Source organism: Heterocephalus glaber, unplaced genomic scaffold, assembly GCF_053883595.1.
Source record: "Heterocephalus glaber isolate CG9 unplaced genomic scaffold, H.glaber_assembly_v1.0 deba00001442, whole genome shotgun sequence".
Lineage (NCBI taxonomy): Eukaryota > Metazoa > Chordata > Mammalia > Rodentia > Bathyergidae > Heterocephalus > Heterocephalus glaber.
This window is the reverse complement of record NW_028258296.1, coordinates 10,963,188-10,984,683: the sequence shown is the minus strand read 5'-3', so window position 1 is coordinate 10,984,683 and position 21,496 is coordinate 10,963,188. Positions and strand designations below refer to the sequence as shown.

At 36.7% G+C, this 21,496-nt stretch overlaps 1 protein-coding gene across 8 annotated transcripts in view; it reads left to right on the top strand.

The window, feature by feature from the left end:
* Positions 1–21,496, top strand: part of Erich3 (glutamate rich 3) — a 105,985-nt gene that overhangs the window by 37,253 nt on the left and 47,236 nt on the right. For 5 of the 8 annotated variants that reach the window (XM_004841575.4, XM_013070958.3, XM_013070959.3 and 2 more), the window contains 3 exons: positions 3,330–3,488; positions 8,304–8,522; positions 18,447–18,627. In XM_004841575.4, coding sequence (XP_004841632.4) covers positions 3,330–3,488; positions 8,304–8,522; positions 18,447–18,627 — 559 coding nt within the window. Of the gene's footprint in view, positions 1–3,329; positions 3,489–4,128; positions 5,600–8,303; positions 8,523–18,446; positions 18,628–21,496 lie in introns of those variants that run through there. The other 3 variants (XM_087212908.1, XM_013070956.3, XM_087212906.1) reach the window with 3 other exon arrangements.

The following is a 21,496-nucleotide window of genomic DNA, read 5'->3' as shown; positions in this document are numbered from 1 at the left end:
GGTGTTCTTTGTTGGGAAAGTATCTAATTTCCCCATCGATTTTGAAAGATAATTTTGCAGGATACAACAGTCTAGGTTGGAATTTATTTTCTTTTAGGGCTTGAAATACTTGACTCCAGGCTCTCTGACTTAAGGGTTTGTGTTGAAAAATCTGCTGTGATTCTGATAGGCTTTCCTTTATAGGTGATTTGTTTCTTTTCTCTAACTGCCTGCAGGATTTTGTTCTTCTGTTGGGTTTCTGGGATCTTGATTATTATGTGTCTAGGCATAGATTTTTTTGGATAATGGCTAATTGGAGTTCTATATGCCTCACTTATCTGTATGTTCAGTTCTCCACCTCTGTCTGGGAAGTTTTCTACTATTACTTCTGTGAACAGTTTTTTTTATGTCAATTATATTTTCTCCTGTTTTTTCATGGACTCCTATCAGTCTTATGTTATTCTTCTTTGCATCATCTAGCAGCTGCTGGATTGATTTCTCATGGTGCCTTACTATTTTTAAGAAATCCCTGTTTTCCTGGTCCTTAACTGCAATCCTGTCTTCTATATCTGATATTCTATCTTCAGATTCCCTTAATCTGCTGTCCATGGTTTCAATGGAGTTTTTAGTCTTCTGAATATCTGTTTGAATCTGTTTCATGGATACCATTTCTTTCTTATGTTGAGCAATCATGGTTTCTATTTCTTTCTTATGCTGGGCATTCATGGTTTCCAGCATGATTCTAAGCTCAACTATTTTTTTTTAATCACTTCCTGTTCTAGAGCCTCTAATCATGTCTTTCATTCTGCTCACCATCTCTGTAGTTATGTGGGAGATTATTTCTGCTTTGAATTTTTCTAGAGCCTCATTCATCTGTTTTGTTACTTCCTGTGCTATCAGTTCAGGGTGTCCAGGTGGTTGATTATCAGGCTTTTCCACCTCGTTTTCCCCAGAAATTGCCTTTTGTGGGGTAGAAGTCTGGGTTTGTGACTTGATTAAACATCTTTTCATTTTTGTTTTTGGTACTGTCAGTTAAAAGCCAATGAGTCTCAGTAAGCCAGCCAAAGACCCGCAAGACCCAGACAGACCTCTGGCTGCAAGTCCCCAAATGAGCTACCTGTCCTCCTGCAGGGCTGAACTACACAAAGTTCCACTATAGGTTCCAGCTGTCCCTCCCCTGAAAACAGTCCAGGTTCAAATGGGAGGTGATGAACCCTCCAACTTACCAAGTACGGTGTTCTGGCATGCCTATATTGCAGAGATTCTCTTCACTTTTCCAGTGGGCTTCAGTTTTCATCAGGGTGCCTGAGAGAGACCCTCTCTCTGTTGTTCACTTCTGCAACTCAGGACAATGGCCTTTAGGTCCTCCTATGCCTCTGTAGTGTAGAAGTAGGTAGCTGCACAGCCAAGAGCCCAGAGGCAGCGTGGCAGGGACCGGATGTCCTCAAGGTCTCCTGGATGAGAAGTTTCATGTATCACTCCTCATCTCTCATTGGTCAACACAGAGGCTAACATCCTGCACAAGTTGGAAGGCATTCTGAGAAATACAATCCTTATTTAAGATAGCCATAATCCCAGACAAAAAATTCTATTACTAGTGAAGAAGAAAAATCAATAATGTGGTATTATCTTTGCTGCTTACAAATGGCTGTCCTTTGGTGTTCAAATTTACCGTTCTTCTCTGATTGTCCATTGTCTTCTCATGCTTAACCACTTGGATAAAATCTGTGTTTGTGAAGCTTAAATTTTTGTTACCTGAACTGGCTTACTAAAGTACTAATATTCTAAGGAATTTAATTCTGAGTTTTGTCATCAAATTCTGAGTTTTGTTGTCTTTTTGGTGGTATTTGCATGGTTCATTTGACCTTAACTTTCTTGTATTCAGTTTTAATTTCTTTTTATCTCCTTACCAGTTCTATGGTGGGAATTCAGTAGATGTTGAATTAAAAAATCAAGATTTAACAATGGATAACATGTTTCTCAAGATGGTACTAATATTTGAGAGTACAAGCTACTTTATCAACATTTTAAAGTGTATTTACACACTTTTCCAGAATTGAATATTTGTTGCTTATCATTCTTTTGAGTTGATATACAATGCTTTGTTCATGAATGACTTATATATCATCCTTCTCATGCCCTCTTAGCCAAATACGCATGTCATATTTTTGGCAAGTTTTCTATTATCTTATTGTAATAGAACAACTAGGTCAAAAGCCTCATTTCTTTCCTCACTTTTGACACATTGCTAATCTTTGTACTAAACTTACAATATTTTGTTGATGCCCCCAAAAGACACTTCTGATGCTGGCACTTTTGGTATTCACTGCAATGCATCCTTGATTGGAAAATGTCTCAGTTGGGGGCTCAGCAGAAAACAGATGGGTCACACAAATAGAGTAATTAGAAAGTGTTCAATGAAGAAACTATTTACAAAGATGCAGGCTGGGTTAAGGAAAACTAACCAGGGGTGTTAAGCATGCTGGGGTCAGGACAGTGAAAATCCACAGCCCCTAGGGTTAAGAGGGAAGGACAGGGATTGGATTCTCCAATCAGTAGATATCTCCTGTGACTGGGAGAAGGCTTCCCAATAGCAACAGTGGACTTAGGTAAAGGGACTCGTATAGCCCACAGGGAGGGGTTTGATTTCATTGTCATCCTGTCCTCTTTGGTAGAATCCAACTGCAATTTTGAGGTTAGCTGGTAAATTCCTAAAGGGATGACTCCCAAAGCAAGGCCAGGAAGGTGAACAGGAGGCCTACAGGGACAAATGGAAAATAGTTGCTAGTTACAATTTTTTATTTTTTTCTTAATATATCAAGGAAGCAGTTGAATAAATGGTAATACATTTTAGTTAAGCATCTGCCTTCCCTATTGTCTGCTTTTACTTCAGCACCAATCTTAAGGCTTAAAGGATTCAGAGTAGAATTTATATTGAAAACATTGAAACAGAAATGAGTCCATTACAATATCCTTTTAGATGTCTAAAACAGGAACATTATTCAACTTAACATTTAATGAGCAAAGCCATTCTATGCACAGTATAAATTAAGTATTGTCAGTGAGTTCACAGTATGAATAAAAATACAGGAATGTAATAGAGGACATCTCCTTTGTCTACAAGATTCTATAATTGTGGCATTTAGTTATGTAGAGGACTTCAACACCATATGTTTTAGCAAATACTTTGGGTCATGAGGGTATGTATAATGGAAGGACATAATTATAGTTTAATCTGTTCAGTAAAAAGGCACCATTAATTACTCTAGGCAATTTGTTACGTTATTAATTGGTTCTGGAAACATGTCAAGATACTAATTTAAATGGAATTTTTTCCCCTAATTGTCTAGACAGCCCTTCGACCATACACCGCCCCAGGAAATATGCAGCCTCCAGTTAGATTACAGCCTCTTCCCAGTAATCCTGCAGTGGGGATTATTCCAAAGCTAACCTTGGGATCCAGATCAAAAACTTCACTGCTGGAAAATGAAGCTCCATTTTCTATTAGGGTAAATCTTATTTTTTAAGAAGCACTTTTATTCTTGATCAGAGTATTAGGTTCATCACAGTCTAAGATGTTCTGTTCAATTTATCCACTTGTTGAATTTTATGCTGTGTGTTTATTAAGAATTTACTGTGTACTTCTGATGAATTATGTCTTACTCTAACAGGAAGACCTAGATAATCTGTTATTGAGTAGAAAGCATAAAGAATTGATTTGTAATAATTTATGGTGATTTATTATTAAGTTGAAAGGCTGATTAAAAAAACAAAGAGGACCAAGTGCTCAACAACTGGAAACTGGATAAAGAAGATGTGGTGTTTTTTTTTTTTTATAAAATGGAGTACTATTCAGCCATAAAGAACGAGAAACTAGAGACATTTACAGCTAAATGGATGCATATTGAGGCCATACTCTTAAGTGAAATAAATAGGACACACATATGTAGATACCAAATAGTTTCTCTAGTGTGAGAAGCTGAAAGTGTAAATAAGGATTAAAATGATTAAAATAAATAATTGATAATTTGAAACAGGAAAAAGTCCAAAGGAGTAAGGGTGGTGGGAGGGGAAGGGGAAAGGAAAGAAGAGAAAGGAAAAATTACGAGAAAAGAAAAAAAGTGGATATGAAATCTATGTAAATAGGGAAGGGTGGAGGGGGTGAAGGGCGCACAGGTAACGGGAAAAAAATAAGAACCAAGAATCATCATGTACAGATACAAGCACCCAATGATAAAGGTAAACGTATTGTATACCTAAAATGTACCAATAAAAGAATTTAAGCAAAAAAAAAACAAAGAGGAAAGATCTTATAGCCATACATGACTTCTATCAGAAATGACCCAGTGTTAACTCTCCAGATTTTAAATGCATGAAATCTAGAAAATGAAAATGTCTAAGAATAGGTTTGCATTTGCATGCTGACTTACTTTTCCATCAGTGTATGAAATTGCTTCAAGTTTGACTCTGGTTGAATATAGAAGGAGAAGAATGTCCATCTTTAAAAAATGCTGAGTTGATCACATCCAGAAGCTCAACTCTGCTTCCCTTTCAAGGTTATGTCCCAGGCAATTCTCACTTATTTAAATACAGCACCAGAAGAAGGTACGGTAACTGTGAAATATAAGTTACTTAAGCAGGGAGGAATAATTAGGACATCACTAACTAGGGCAGATTTTGTTTGTGTTTCTAACATGAAGAAGAAACATTTGCCTGCTACAGAAGGAACCTGTGTCATAAGTATAATTGTCATTATTTGGAAAGGGATGAATTATGGTCTATTCCTTATTAGGAAACATTAGACATGTGAAATTAAGGATACAATATTTTAATCTTTAGTTCACAGATAACCTTAACACTAGGACATTAATTCAGATAAAAAAAAGATTGTGCTTGTAAATAAATGATTGTGCTTGTAAAAGTCTAAATATAACTCTAAAAAGAATAACTAATACTTTAATTCATTTCATATGCTTTTTAGCTTGTGTAACACTTTTCATAAACCATAAATTTAGAAAGCAAGAAAAATTAATCCAAAAGTGGTGGCTCTTTGCCTGTAGAAGACTGCTTAGAGCTACACAGGAATTTTTTGAGTCATAAGTTAATTAGTTTGGCACTTTCTAGCATCGAGTCTTCAATCAAAGGCCTCGACACAGATTTACCATTTCAGCCAGTGTTCAAGAATGGTCTGGTCCAAGAAGGTTGTCTCAAGCTCTGTAAAATAACTAACAACAAGGTCATTTTTCTGTCTCTAGAAAATCAAAATAGGGACCACTGATTCAAGAGCTATCAAACAGTTAAGCTCATCTAAGTGCCTCCCTTGTACGCCGAGCTACATGGGAGGCTGGGTCACAGTGAGAAGGTTGCCTGGTGAACATGGAATCAGAATGAGGAGATGTGGTGTAATGACCGGAATGTTAACAGGACCAGGCTTGGATGTCTTTGGAGGCACCCGTCTCCTCTTGGGAATGGGCTTGCCTAAAGGACCAGAAAACTCAAAGACATCCTGTGTCTTCCAGGGATAACTTTGCCATTAGGACTAGAAATACTCAAAGTCCAATGGGTAGAATTTCCTTTTCCTTAGCTAGTACTCGGATGAGTGCTTTCCACATTTGCCAAGGTGATTATATTTTTTTCTAAGCTCCAATAATTATTAATTTTACTTCGAGTGGTACATTTTGTTTTTGGATATGTCAGTATTATCAACTTAATAATAATAACCGAGATCTCTTGGGTAGGGAGTGATTTGTGTTTTCTTTTCAGTTGATTTTCTAAATCTACTCTAAGCCACTGTATAGATTTGCTACTAAATCTACATAGGGATTTATTTTCTTGTTTCCAAGTTTTGGAGTGAGGGTTATTGAATGATTAGCATTTAATGGTGCCTCGTAAGTACTGACAAAATTGAGATCAATTCCATGTTAGTTTGAAGTAGCTAAACTCACTTTTCATTCAGTATGTATTTTTTGGGCTCTTACTATGGGTTAGGTACTGATCTAGCAATTGGTGATATATCAGTTATCAAGGCAGACATAAGTAACTTACTGGAGTTTATAATGTAATGCACATAAGCAAAAGGTACTGTGAGAAAAGACTTGCTATTCTTTTCCTGTGGCATTGATGATGAAAATGTTTTGATATAAAATCAGACTAGAAATTGAAGTATAATAAATATCTGAATGATTGCTAAGTATGTCATGAGTACCTAGCACATTCTTATTCCTTTTTAAAGGAAGTATTTGTAGGTGCAATAGATAAAAACAGGCTGACTATTGCTTAGTAGCAAGAGTAAGGGTTTCTAGGTGAAAATGACTTGGTAAAAACCAGATTGGTTCAGATGCAAGTAAAAATAGTCACATGACTAAACATGAATAACCTCAGAATGAGAATTTCTCTTACAGTGTTGGTATCGGTAGAAATTAGTACAGCTATTTGTAAAGGAAATATCGAGAATATCTATCAATATAAATAGATGTGCTCCAGCATTTTGACATATAGGAGTTTATTTAAGGAATCCACACATATATACAAAAATAGATTCAAGAGTATTTTGTACTGTCCTATTTGCCATAGTGAACAATTGGAAGAATCTTCAGTATGTAAGAATATTATTTGAAAACATTATAGAACACTAAAGTACATTTAAAAAATATTGTAGAATTATCAGTAATAGCATGGAATGGTATCCAAGATGCCATGAGCTTAATAAGCAAAGAAAAGCATATTAATTTTTAAAAAATTATCAAGTCATTTCCAAACAAGCCATGCAATTCTATAATAGCTAGTCAGAAATTCACTAATACCTAGTCAGAAATACATTTAGAAAATCTCCAAGCCACAAGAGATCTAAATTCAATGACTTTATTGTTCCTATTGTTTTACTTAATTCCAACATAGATGCAGCCTATTATAGAAAATGTAAGAAATGAAAAATAAGGACATAACACCATGCAATGTCAACAGTTTTCACAATAGTAAACTTCTTGGTGACTAATCTATTTAAATCCCCTTCCATTCACATAAATGTTTTCTATCATAATTTGGGCTATAAATTTAAACTATTTTTACTTATTTAGCCTATTTACTTAATTAGTAATTAAAATGTTTGGATTATAACTTTCCTGTCTTAAAAATAACTTTTCATGATCAAACATCTCAAAGGAAGGTCAAACTTGACTTAAATTATAAAAAAAGTAAATATGATATAAATTTATATTATAGAAAAATAAATATAAAAACAAATAAATTGGTAAAAAACGGTCAAAAATCCTTAAATAATCCTTAAAGTTTGAAAAACTACCTCAGATACACAAAAGTTATCAGTTTGTGAAAATTTATAGAATCATGTTTATCTGATAAACATAATACAGTTATTAATTATAGGAATTGGTTAAGGTAATAAATGCTAAATAAAGAAACATGAGGTATATCCCCATTGGCAACTCCATAGTCAAGTTCTTCTGGTTATATTGTATTAAATCAAAATCCAAATATAAGTTACTTAAAAGAAATGTATGACCAGGCCATGTTTATTATTTTATGCTAGGATAAAGAGGTTCCCATCTTTCTCTTTATAGCCTGGTGTGAATCTTTTATACAAACAAACAAACCAAAACTTAATTAAATATCTTCCTATTGATCACATTTATATTAGTGTACTTGGGTAGTTATGTGTGTAGGATTTCTACCTACCAGTAGACTTTCTAGCTCAAAATATAGGCACCTTAAAATTTTTATATATATCCCCATTTCTCCTCCACAAAGATTGAAGTAATTTACTCAAATAGTGCATGAGATTGCCATTTGTTCACTGCCTTGCTAACACTAGTATTTTTATTTCTGGATATGTATAATCAGTATGTAAAAAACAGTACTAACTACATGTTGCTGAGTGTTCTATCTAATCTTACAACATTACATACTTCTTTTTTTTTTTGGAACTGGGGATTGAACTTGGGTCCTTGTGCTTGTGCAGCAGGTGGCAAAACCACTGAACTAAATCCCCGGCCCCATTACATACTTCTTGATTTTAAATCATTTACTTGTACTCTATTCCCCAGAAATTTGATGAATTTCTATGGGAAAAATCCTAAAAGTGCTATAAAACTATCATCACTGTATGTAGGCTGAAACTATGCTACATAAGTTAAAAATATATGAATATTCAATTTTCTATGCCATTTTTCAGCAGGCGGAGTTGTTTAGTAATATCAGTTGTTCATGTTTGCAGTATCAATCATACAAGCTTGTTTTATTAACTATCGGGTTACATTGGGTTCCTGCCACAGCTTCAGTGGTTCTTACACTACAAAATGTGATTACAGGGCATGAAGGCAATGAAGAAGTTCAGGAGCTCCACGGAAAAATCACAGAAAATAAATCCATATCAACTTCAGAACATTGACAGCTACATGATGCCTATTCCTCCACCACTTCCTCCCCCAAATGGAAAGATCATAAGGCAAAGCAAATTGGAAACATGGAGAAGGAGGAGACTTCGTCCAACCACAGCCCCAAATGGCTTAGAACCTCTCTTTACTGGGGTGATTATGCTTATTTGTTTGTTTTGGTATTGGGGATCAAACTCAGGACCTCATGCTTGCCAGGCAGGCGCTGTGCCACTGAGCTTACATCCCCAACATACCAGGGTGATTATGGAACAAAATTTTTCTTTTATTAATTTAACATAGATGATGCTGCATTATTAGAATTTTAGATTTGTAGAAGAATTTGGGGAGGAAATAACATGCAAAATGCTTTGCACAAAGCAAAATAGTAATCTAAGTATATGTGTAAGCTTAAACGAATCTGAAACTCAAGATCTGAATAGTTCAGTTGAGTCACTAATTTAGTGCAATTGACAGAAACCTCTAAAACTTGTGATCAAATCTAGTTTAAACTACATCAATTTCCAAGCAACTTATTTCCTTGAAATTACTCATACAAAGTATCTTATCATTTAATTTGTGAAAATCCAGGGAATTAAATATACCTGAAAGTGTCACACATCTTACTAACTCTGATTTTTTTTAACGATTCATGACAAATTAGTGCGTATTACCTAGAAAAATACTTTCAGTGCTTTTTGAGAATATTTCCTGAAAATATTGTTGCAAAACGTAATTCTAAGGCCAGATGAACTTTATACAAACTCAGGATGCTGAAAAACCCAGAGGTCTCTTCAATTCCATTATGTAAATATAAAACCAATGTTATTTATATGTAACATTTGTGGTTATTAGAGACAGCTGGGTACACGGTTCCAATGAGCATCCATCCAGGAAGGAAATACCACCATGCAAGTCAACTCTGACTTCTAGCTTTTCAAGGCCAATCTAACTCTGAAGTGACTTCTTCACCTCATGACCACCTCTCATGACCAGTAGCTCTTCTGACCTCTGACCTTCTCAAAAGACTGGGACTGTCTTTCTCCCACTTGCTCTTGGACCTCTGGTTTCTCCTTTCCTTCACTGGAAACTTCACTGAGCTGTAACATATTTTGTAGCTTCGTCTAATAAACAACCACAGTCTACATACAGTAAGGAAGTTTTATTTCTTACTCCCTTGATCATCTTTGTTGGTCAGCTGCAATTCTGGGCCCCAGATTGGAGGAGCAGCAGTCTGACGAGTTGGGTTGTGTCGACCTCATGACCAACAGAGCCATCACGTGATTTTATGGTTATGTTCAAAAGTGGCCCACGCCTCTCACTCTTGAATTCCACTGCCAAAGCAAGTTCTGGCCAAGCCTGACAACCATGGAATGGAAAGCGTTATCCTCTCATAGAGATGGACAATGAATATTTGGAACAATAATAGAATCTACCATATCCAATATCTTACATTTTAATTCTATTTTTTCTTCTTTATATTACTGGGAACTGAACCCAGGGCCTCATAAATGCTAGGCAAATGCTCTACCACTGAGCAACATCACCAGCCCTTAGGAACTCTGCATTTTGGCACCCATTTCCACCAGAACAGTGAACGTGCTCCTTGGAGTTTGGCCCCTATCTAACAAAAACAGTGAGTTTCCCATCATTTTCAAATAACTGAGTGGCAGCATTTAATTTTCTAATGTTGAATCATATCACTGGGATCAACTTTAGCTGGTTATACTCTTAAAAAGTTTATGTCTCATAAGATGTACTAACTCTATGAGTACAAGTTAAACAGTAATCAAGTAAATACTCACATTTATACTACTTAATGATATCGAACCTTATCTTCCTAGTCCATGCATGCAATTCCCTATTTTATGCTTCTTCAGCTCTCTGCTCTGTCCCAGACAAACCACTGTCTTGATTCTGTGTTAATTGTATCCCTGTCTTTCTTTAGAGTTCTATCAAGTATGTGCGTTACACTTCAGAAATACACTCATCTGTCACTGTAATGGAAGGACAGTATTTCTAGGAGAAAACAAGATCTTTGGAGAGACTCTGGGTTTGATTCCTTGACAGTTTTAAGAGCCTTCCCTGGGGAAGTCAGAAAGGAAACTTGATATTTGCCAGAATCTTGTATCTGGTGAGGTCTGCAGCCAGACACTGGCTGGCCATCAGGGATTTGGCCAGGGAAATGGGCTTCTGGAGCTGAACACAGGAGAAAGAGGACCAACTTCTTCATCCTCTGGTCATGAAAAATGAATAAACCAGCACCTGGGCCAGGTGCCTCTGGGAGACAGCTTTCAGGTTGGAGCCGCAGTGTGAGGCCGGCAGGCATGTGGGCTCTGGCAGCCAGTCTGCCTCTCCAGCCATGGGCTACAGTCTTGCCTGTTTGTTTCTTTTTCCTTCTTTCTTTTTCTTCCCCCTCACCCTGGCTGTTTTCTCCTTTTAGAATTCCTATTGTGGTAATGTTAGAACTACTAGACTGATGCTCTGATAGTCTTAGCATCTCATTCTTACTTTCTACTGCTTTTCCTTCTGTTTTATTGCTGAGAGCTTTTCAAATGAGACCTGTGCAATTACAGATGTCCGATTGATAGGTCCTCCTGGCTCTCAAGTTCAACATAGTTACATCTTAAGCCAAGGTCTCTATTTAATTGTCGCACAGCCTTTTCTTTAGTAATTTGGTCTCAAAATTAGAATTCCTTCTCCCCTCTGCACTACATGTCCAGTTAATTGCTAAGTTCTCCAGATCAGAGACACCCAAAAGAAATAGAAGCCATGTTTGCAGTTTTAAGTTTTCTGATAGCTACATTAGAAAAAGTAGAGAAACATGGAAAATAATTTTTAATAATATATTTTATTTAATCAGGTGCATCCAAAAGATGATCATTGTAACATGAATCAATGTGAAATATTTTAAAGAGGTATTGTACATTTTTATACCATGCCTTTGAAACTCAAAGATTATTTTATATTTACAGCACATCTCATTTGAATGAGGTACCTTTCAAATCCCCAACAACCAAATAGGACAAATGTCTTGCCATCTTAGCACAGTTCTAGTTCCTTGACAGTATCTTGTGTATCAGATAAATTTTCATTGCTACATCTCAGGGGCTGGTTATTGCGATCACTTCTATGCTTACACCCTGCCTCTACGCCCATGAGTAGCTCAATTGAGCTTTTATTGACAATTATGAACACTGGGCTAGGTGCTGACCTTACCAAGGTGGTTAAGACTGAGTCCTGTTCTCAGAAACAAGATTTAGTCGGATTTAGCAAGGGAGATGGAAATGTATACAATTAGCCATGATGAACTGTGGTGAGTACCATCACTGTGGTGCAAGTAAGGCATAATGGGAACACAGAGGAAGGAAACACTCTGACTGAGGAGATTGGAAAATGCCTCCACGAGAGTACTTGAAGTGGGCTTCACATGGTGATTAGAAAGTTAGACTCAGAGGGAAAAGAGTGAAGGTCAGGAAGGGGAAAGAAAAGTAAACAAAATTTATCTCGGTTTTAGTAGATTCTACATAATGGTATTAAATTAAACTTTATAGACTAATTCTCAACACATTCCTCCTCTGCTTAAAATTTCTACTACCTGGCCCATTCCTAATGTAAGTAGCTGTATTTTTTCACCTGGGTATTTTAAAATATGGATATTTCCCTTTTTCTTTTGATTTCCTTTTGTTAAATTCAGGTATGGTGCACCATGTAGATCAGGAGACAATTAAAAAGACAGCTGAGGGGCCAGGGATTTAGCTCAGTGGTTCTGCCGCCTACCCCACAAGCGCAAGGACCCGAGTTCGATCCCTGGTACCAAAAAAAGACCCAAAAAACAACAACAAAAAAACAAGATAAAAAGATAGCTGAATATTCCCAGTTCCCAAGAGGAGGGGATATGACAGCAGGTGCATCAGTCAGGGTTCTGTCCAGAATAACATTTGGCCTCTGCCTGTGCACCGTTTCCACAGTAAGTTGACAGATAAAATTAACCACCACCACCTGGTGCCAAGGCACACAAGGAAGGACTAGCATAAGTCAGGGGGCAGAGGGAGTGAAGAGGGAGATGTGGTTTCCATGAGAAAGAATGGATGAGGCAGATTTGGGATTGGATGTGTAATTTCAGTGGGCTCTGAGGTGCAGGGACCACCCTGCTTTGTCTGTTATCTGGTCCTGGGATGCTGATGGCAGGGGAATGTTGGCTCCAGTATGTGGCCTGATAGAGGAGATGAGATTGTTAGTTTGCAAATGAAAAGTGTTCTGTCAGCCCAGTCCTTTAGAGATATCAAAGAATTGCTTAGCCCAAGGTCACTGAGGCCCCAGGTCCCACGGTGTCAGAATATGAAGCTTTGCTTCATAATCTGGCTTTTGGGGTCTCTCAGATTCTGACTTTCCACTCCCACCCACGCCAGCCTGAATTACTCCTGCTTTCATTTGGTCTATTTACCTTTTCCTGCAACATGCTTTTACTTTCCATTAGAAATTCGCCAATTTTCAAATCACCTCATTTTTTTTGTCCTTCAATTGCCTGCTGTCATATGTTTGCCTTTTGTTAACTTTTCATAAAAATGTGGAAAGTTATGTTCAATAATGACCAAATTGTTACAACTAATATTTAGTGGGATTTTAGTATATGATGGTGATTTTGCTCAGTATTTAACATACATTTTATTATCTGATGTCCGCAATAAACTTCTGAAAGAGACATAATAAATTTTTCATTTTACAAATGAGGCACCTGATACGAGACAGGTGGAATAACCTTCCCAAGATCACAGAGTTAATTAGCAGCGAATTAAATGTACCACTCAGAAAGTTGACATTTTGGGCTTATATCTGTAATCCTCATATCCAAATTATATGGAACTTACTGGGAGACTGTTTTCCTGGAGTCTCTGAAGATATTAATTGTAATTGGTCAGGTGTTTCTTCAGCACAAGGTCCAGTTCAACCTTAGCTGGTATTTGTATTAGGAAGGCAAATATTCATTCTCTCAAATTGCCTGTGAACACTGGAGAGATAAGGGTGTGTAATCATAAGGCTCCTGCTCTCCAGTGTATATCTATTCATCCATTGTCAGAGAATTCCATTTTTTTCCTGCCTTCAAAAAGATGCTGTTACTTCACTCATGTCCCTATTATATTTTGCTAGTACAGATACGTGTGAACTTTTCTTATTCTTTACTTGTATTCCTGCATTATGTGAGGATATATACCCGATTTAGCTTAAATTTCATCAAGTGTCTTCACTGACATTTTATTCATAAACAGATATTGCTCATATAAAAAATTAAATCCTTATTCTTTTTATCCTCAGGTAAATATTGTGGAAATCAATGATGCTTTTTCCTATATAGATCCCTTTCCTCCAATGTCAAATAAAGACTAAAAATATTAGTTTTGCTACAAAAATAGCATAATAAAAATCTTGCAGTTTTCATTATAGTCAGTTCATTATCTTGGTATTTTCCACTCTTGGTTTTTCTTTCTAGTGGACCCAGATTTGAGAATGTAAAAGAAAAATAACATGGTTTCAATGTACAGTAATTCAACATATCTTATAATAGGCTTGATTTATTTCAGACATTTTCTTTTAAATGATGTTTTTGCTTAAAATTATCATAACTAATAACTACACAACCATCTGGGACTTGAAAAGCAATTAAAGAGCCAACTCATCAAACTCTTATTAGTGCCTGGCATTTTGTAAATAAGGAGTGACCCAGGATGCTTCTGGGGTCACTGCAGTGGGTGGATTCAAGGGTAGATTCTTCACTGGGAGGGTCAAATTCTCAGCCTTCTCGCCCAAAGCAAGAACCAGTGAAGAAGGAGCATCTCATGTGTCAATGTGGAGTCTCAAAATCTAGAGCAACGCTGCCTCCAGAAGGGTTGGAGCAGTTCTGGCAAGTCAGGAGTAAGTAGGAAGTATGGGTTATTAAGAAAAAATGGGGAGGAGGAGAGAGGTAGCAGGAAGAAGACTGAGCACAGTGAAACCAAGGGCAAGAAGAGAAAGGAGGGAACCAAGGGAATGGAGTGAGGAGGAAGTTTCCTTTATCAACCAACCAGCTGCTTTCTGAGCCTTTTGAGTGGAACACTTTTCCTCCAGTTTGAGTCAGAATTTTCTCTTTCTCAACCAGTAGTGTTAGCATGGAAACTGCCTTTCTATAGCCAGGTGTTAGGATCAATTTTTTAAAAAGACTAATCACTGAAGGTAGTGTTTGTTTTAATAGGATGCTGTGAATCAATTTTCATGTTCTGATCCCTACTGACTTCACTTCAATGGAAAAAGCTTAGGATTTCGGATGGAGTCAGTCCATTGCAACTTTTGAATCACCAAAGGACAAAATGTGGAATTTTTTATTCCACGTCTGTTGTCAGGTCCCTTCTACTTCTCAGCACTGGCAAGATTTTGGGGCCATAAGGAGAGAGGAATGCAAAGAAATAGTTTCAGTATCTTGTGATTCATATAACTATTGAGGTTTGGAGATTTAAAACAGGTTATTGTGTTTGAGGCAATTGTGTTCAATTGCTAGAACTTTAAATGTAACCCCCAAAATTCCAATCATAAAGAAATAGTAAGAATCTGAGAATATAAGATATTTCATATTTGAGGACTGTTGAATAGACATTGATAGTTGGTAAATGATTTTAAACAGGAAGAGTTGCCTGATCTACTTAGTGATAATAGATGCCTGTTATATCCAGGAGTGGGGAGATTTTGAGGGACAACAGACTGGAGCGGGGAAATTATTGGTAGGGTCACCATATATACCAGCATTCCCAGAACACTTCAAATTTCTTCTTTATTTTTTCTTGTGCATAGTAATTAGCAATGCGTTCCAGTGTGGATAATAAATTCTATGGACCCTACTAAGAGTCCGACAATGGTCTAGGTAAGACTCTATCATGGTTTCAGTTTACCATGGTTTGGTTAAGTGAAAGGAGAGGAATGGCCACCCAGCACTATCAATGAAAACCAGTACTTAACACCTACAGAATCTCTAGGATCCCCTCCACACACAGGCCTGGGTGAGGATCATAGAGATCCCAGTGAAAACTTTGACCATCAATTAAATGGTAAATATTGCACATATATAATGGCTGAATGGTGAGCCACTGTTTGGGCCTGTTGTTCATTTGTCTCATTGTAGTTGCCTTAGAAATCTGGAGGGGAATAGAAAGGAAGTCATAAGCAACTAGTGAAGGAAGGAAGAAAGAAAGGTAAGCCTGTTTTTGTGCAAGGCCTGAAATTTCATGGGGAATTTTGATACTGCAGAATGGGTCATGAACCCTTGTAAAAGTTTCATCAACCTGAGGTCATTACGGACTTGGAAGATTAATCATAAATATAGAAGCTGTTTAGTCAGTTGAAAGGAACAATGGGTTGTTTCCTAGTACATGTATTTAACCTTGAGCTGTCCCTTGGGCCACCTGTTAGAACCTAGAAAAGTTTACTCAGTGGCAATAATTGGAGAATATTTTAAAAACAGAGAATGATGAAGTAAATATAGACCCGAGAGATGTCACTATCAAAAATATGCTTCAGCAGAAAGAAAATTGAATAAGAAGAAATGAAAAAGGTAAAAGGCTGCCATTTAGTTTATTTTGAAAAGTTTCTACCTCCAGTTTCTCATTTCACACATGAGGCAAGCATCTCCCCAACTCTAATTCCAGTATAACCTTGTATTTATAGAGTGCTTATCTCCCAGGAGCTCAGAGGGCTTCCTCTAAATCCATGCTGCTTCAGAAAGTATTGCCTAACCAAAAGGAGATGCTTTTATTTAATCAGCCACTTCATTAAGTGTTCACGGGAACTGGAATTGCCTTAGGTCTGTGGCTGGTGTGGCAGGCCGTACACATGCAGGTCACAGCCCCATGGCAAGAGGAACCATGGGATTATGATTTTTCAAGTAAGAGCCAGGCCTGCCTTCATGGTTTTGCTTTCAACTGTGATTCAGAAAGATATTTCTAATCTGCAAAGCATTACCCAGTTTGCTGATTTGCCTTTGTGACTCTTGCCGTCCCTGAAATATTTCTGCTGATTATCTCTCTACTTGGGAGCTGTTGTAAATCCACAGGCAAGATGGTTTGCTTCAATAATTTTAAATCTTGGACTTTTCCCCCCACCGTTTATATTTTTCAGATTGTTGTGCACAGAATTTCATTTCACCACATTTATGTTCTCAGGTTTTTGCTGCAGAAAAATAGAACTGGATTAAAAAAATAATCCTCTGAAGTAGAAGGGATGGGTTTGGGGATGGAAATACTTCAGTAATTACTTTAGAATTTTGTTTGTTGTTGTTGTTGCTGCAGCATTTATTTCTCCTACATTCATAATTCAATGAAGTCAAACTCAAATAATTTCCTTGGCTCCACTGAAAGTTTGTCTCTCTACATTCTTCACTTAAATTATTTTTAGAAAAGTAAAGTAGATTAAAAGCAAAGCCAGGCCTATGCACAATTGTAGAAACTTATAGTATTTTCACTGGGCCTCTGAAATGCAGCAGCAGCCCTCTCCTCCACTTCTATTTCTCTCCTCCTTTCTTTCTCTTATTTCTGCTCCTCCTTTAGATCACGGGTGTCCAGGCTTTGGCTCTCTTGCCTGGGATACAAGGAGTAAAGAGGACCTGCCATCCCTCCCCCACACAGAGCTGTCTTGTCACCTTGAGCAAAGATAAATGCATCTAATGCCAGCAAAATAAAAGGAGGGTGGAGGGAAGGGGGAACAAAATAAAAGAATTGAGATGTGTTATGTACACGCACTCATTCTCTGCAATGAATGTTATCATTATGTACTAATAAAAATCAAAAATTAAAAAAAGAACTAAAGCTAAAAAGAGTAGTGTTAAAAGTTTACAATCTTATGGGTCGCGTTGGTAGCAGAGGTGAGTGAACAATGTGCTCATTCACTGTTACAAAAACACCTAAGAATAGAAATTAGGAGAGAATGTTTTGGACATTTCGTTCGTTGTCAGTAACAATATCATGTAGGTTCATCAGATAAGTTTAAAAAGTCTGTTAGGTATATGTTTTTGATATTAAAATCACATTAGTGATATTGATTTTTTGTTTGTTTTGTGGTACTGGGGGACCCATGGCCTTTATATTCCCATTCACTTTTTAGTTATTTTTTAAAATTTTGAGACAGTGTCTCACTGTGTTTCCCAGCTGGACTGAAACTTGTGATCCTCCTGCCTCCCAGAACTTGGGATTACAGTTGTGCACCACGGAGCCCAGCTGTAATATTATTTTACTTTTTATTTTTTCATTAAACTATATGCTTCTTGTGAACATAGATCACTGCAAGCAAATGACATATGTGATCCTTGATCCTCAGAATGAGCCCAGAAAGAAAGATCCTGTACATGTCCTTGTCAGGTAGAATAAATCCAAGGGAGGATATGTTGTCAATGTTCAACTGTAAAGATGAAGTCCCAAAACTACTGCCATATGACAGACAGTGTTGATTCAGATTGGAACAAAATGATGTATCAACATTGAAAAAAATCATTTGTTTAAATTTTTATTTGTGCCCTAACTAAAATAGCCAAAAGTAGTTTCCTCCTAGTATCATTGACATTTTCACTCTGTGTAAAAGGCAAATATACAAACTTAACAAATGACGAACTTTCTCTAAATCTCAAGCATTTAAAAATATAAAGCCCAAATACATGTTCGAATTGTTTAGAAGTATTTATTTTGTAAAGGGGTTGACTTTTTGTGCTCCATGTAAATAGACACTTTGTAAAGATGTTTGAAAACTGCTTATGTAAAAGCAGCCCTTTCTATTCTTTTTCTTTTTCCTTAAATTCTTTTATTGGTACATTTTAGATATACAATACATTTACATTTCTCATTGGGATCTTGTACCTTTACATGATGCATCTTGGTTCTTATTTTTTTCCCCATTCCCTGCCCTCCCTTCACCCCCCACCCTTCCCTGTACAAAGTCTTTGTTTCCATTTTTTCCATTTCTCATACTTTTTTCTTTCCCTTTATATTCTTACTACTATGCCATATGAAAATCAAAACTCTGATTATAAGGAAATTAGCTAATAAGCCTCTTTTTTGTTTTTTCTAGGACTCAGGAAAGATTTACAAAACATCACTGCACAGTAATGCGGCTATTACAATGATCTATTTGGGGAAAAATGTGCACCTATCTTATGATGGCCCGGACTTCCGAGATGAAATAAGAGTTTATCAGCAGCACTGTGGTGGAGAAAACCTTTGTGTGTACAAAGGCAAACTACTTGAAAAAGGTACACATAAAAGTTGGATTTCTTTTAATTGTTTGGGGTCAATGTTATAGATAAACTGTTCCTGATATAATATCAAAATGACTTCAATCACTTTATTAAATTATGCATATCCAGGGGCTTATAAACCAGCTGCCTAAAAGTAAATCTAGATTTACTGCTCCATGATTGAAACTGAAGCTGCAATTACTTTTGCAGATTGTGGAAGAAGGAATTTGGAGTGATTTAACAGGGTAACAGATTAATTTTGGGATAGAGATATATGATCATTAAAATGTTGCACAAATAGGCTGTCCCCCAAATTACAAGTTAACTATTCGGCTTGCAATAGTGAATTATATCATATATTATTCTAAGAGAAAAATAACAGATTGGCAATTTGTTGTTAAGCGGTATGTTGAAATAAAATCACAAATCCAATAAACTCCAGGGTGAATCACACCTAAACAAGTTGGTGCAAAATTTGCCTAAATGGCCCTTTAGTAGATTTCTTCTTTCGTTTGATCACAAATCTGTGTTTGTCAGCATGAGATCATTTTTATATCCAATATAGGTTTTCACATATTTACTCTTGCATTTTTCTTCAATATTTCATTCAGTGGAGCACTAATGACTAGGGAACATATTTGCAGGATTTTATTTGTTATTTCCTTGCTTAAGAAACTCTGTTTAGAAAGTGATAGTATTTTAAGTAATTACAAGTAATATTTGAGAAATCTTGACATAGACATAGGCATGAAGGAAGGTGATCAGAACCAACATGGAAAAAGAATGACTCTTAATGAAAAATATTTCACACCCTAAAAATAAAAAGATAACTACATGCACAGGAATTCCATATTTTAAACTTCCCTACATATGTGAGTAAACATTAGAATGTCAGTTTTAACTTAAAGTAAAAAAGTATGCCCAATTATACCAGAAACTATTTTTTTTTCCAATTTTCCACCAATATTTCGTGGAAACATGATTTACTTTGCTGAGCTTCTTCCTTCAGTTTTGTAAATGAGGAAGATGGGAGGACTCCTGGGTTGGGGTAGGTCCCTGAGGTCACATGACCGGAGCAGGGACAGCCGATGTGCAGCCTCAGTTAGCTCCTGTCAGTGCAGAGAGTTTTCTGCATTTTCATAATGTGAGAGGTGTTTGGCCAAGATAATAACATACACTTATTTTTTTAAAGTATTATATTCAGCTCTTAATTTAGGGGAATTCCTGGCATTAGTTATAATCTACAATTAGAATCAACACAGTGAAAAATGTCCTGGGTCTTAGATCACGCTGCGTTCAACAAGATGTATCCATAGTATATATTTGACTGCTGGAAAATGTGGCAGATGCAGATGAAAAGAAGAGTAAGTTGTAGCTGAAGGACTTTTTGGTAGAGGACACACACTCTGCAATGAGAGTGCAAAACCAAACCTGATGCAAGGAGGCGTGGGACTTGGCTCCGTGTTATTTTGCATGCACATCCATCCAGGACTTTTTGTTATGCCTTTAGACAGTCTTGAATAATAACATGCAATGGAGACTTAAATAATTGAATCTTGTCCATACAGTAATTTTGTCTCAGCTTGCCCTTGATGGCCAGGAAAGTAATTGTTCAAAATTGAAAAGTTGGGTGGCTCGGAGCTGTCCTGAGGTTCAGCAATCTTATCATCTTAGCTGAGCTGAAAAGAATCTCCCTTTTTTACAAATCAAAGCTGTGCATGATTCAGTGAAATGTGAATAGGCTTTTAGAAGATTTCAGTTTTAAGAAAAGGACCTTTATCATACTCTTGGAAGAGTAAACTCATTAAAATGTGGCAGTTGTTAATTGATCTTCCTCTTTTATTTAAAAAAATAACAATAAAATTATTTAACAGTGCAGCAAGTGTATCTTTCATTCCCAAAGGAATTCATCATGGGTCTTGTAGCGAGCTTGGAGATTCTGAGCAAAACTGATTGCCTACTATATGCACCTGTGAAGTCACTGAATCGTTTTGCTGCTTGTAAAGAGTATGGTTTCTTCCCAGGTATTCTTATTTACCATGTTTATGCTTTTGAAGGAAACAAACTTTGGCCTCTTGGGTTCATGTAAAGCAATGAATGAAGTATCTTTTTTTTCTGGCCCTGCTTCCTTTTGCGGCCATTTTTCACATTTCCATAAAGAGACCCTGTTGCACTATTTGTGCATTCCTCATTACTCCTTGGCTAATGAGTTCCTTCACTGTCCCGCCCCTGCACACGTCTTTGCACTGTTCACTTCTTTGTCTGCAGTGCTCTCTTTCTTCCCTTGTAAATTCAAATTTTACCCATCTTTAACACTGAGATTAAGGCTTCACAGCTTCCTCAGATGACTTCTGTCCACTTTATTCCAGTAGCACATGGCTCTTTGTCCTCAAAACTGGAGCGTTTCCTTATAGTCTCCCTTATACTTGCTGTTTTTCTTTACTTGTTAGGGTACGTTGAATATTTTAGTTTCTAAAAAATAGTTTTATTGAGATGCAAATTAAGTGCCATAAAATGAGTCCCTTGTGTGTAATTCCTTGAATTTTTGATGGTGGTATTTATTTATTTATTTACCATTTTTAATGAAAACAAAATTTATTCCCCTGTGTCAAAATGTTTACATATGGACATACATCTTTCTTAAATATATTGTATGACTGTCTCTTTTCTTTCTTTTTTTTTATTGCTTCATGTTAAATGATTGCATTCATCACGGGGAGTTGGTACACGTACATAAAACATCTTAATTCTTTTTACCTCCTCTTCCCTCATCTCTGTCCCACCTTCCTCCATTTCTTTTTTTCTTTTTTTTTTTTTTGGTACTGGGGATCAAACTCCGGTCCTTGCGCTTGCGCAGCAGGCGGCGAAACCACTGAGCTAAATC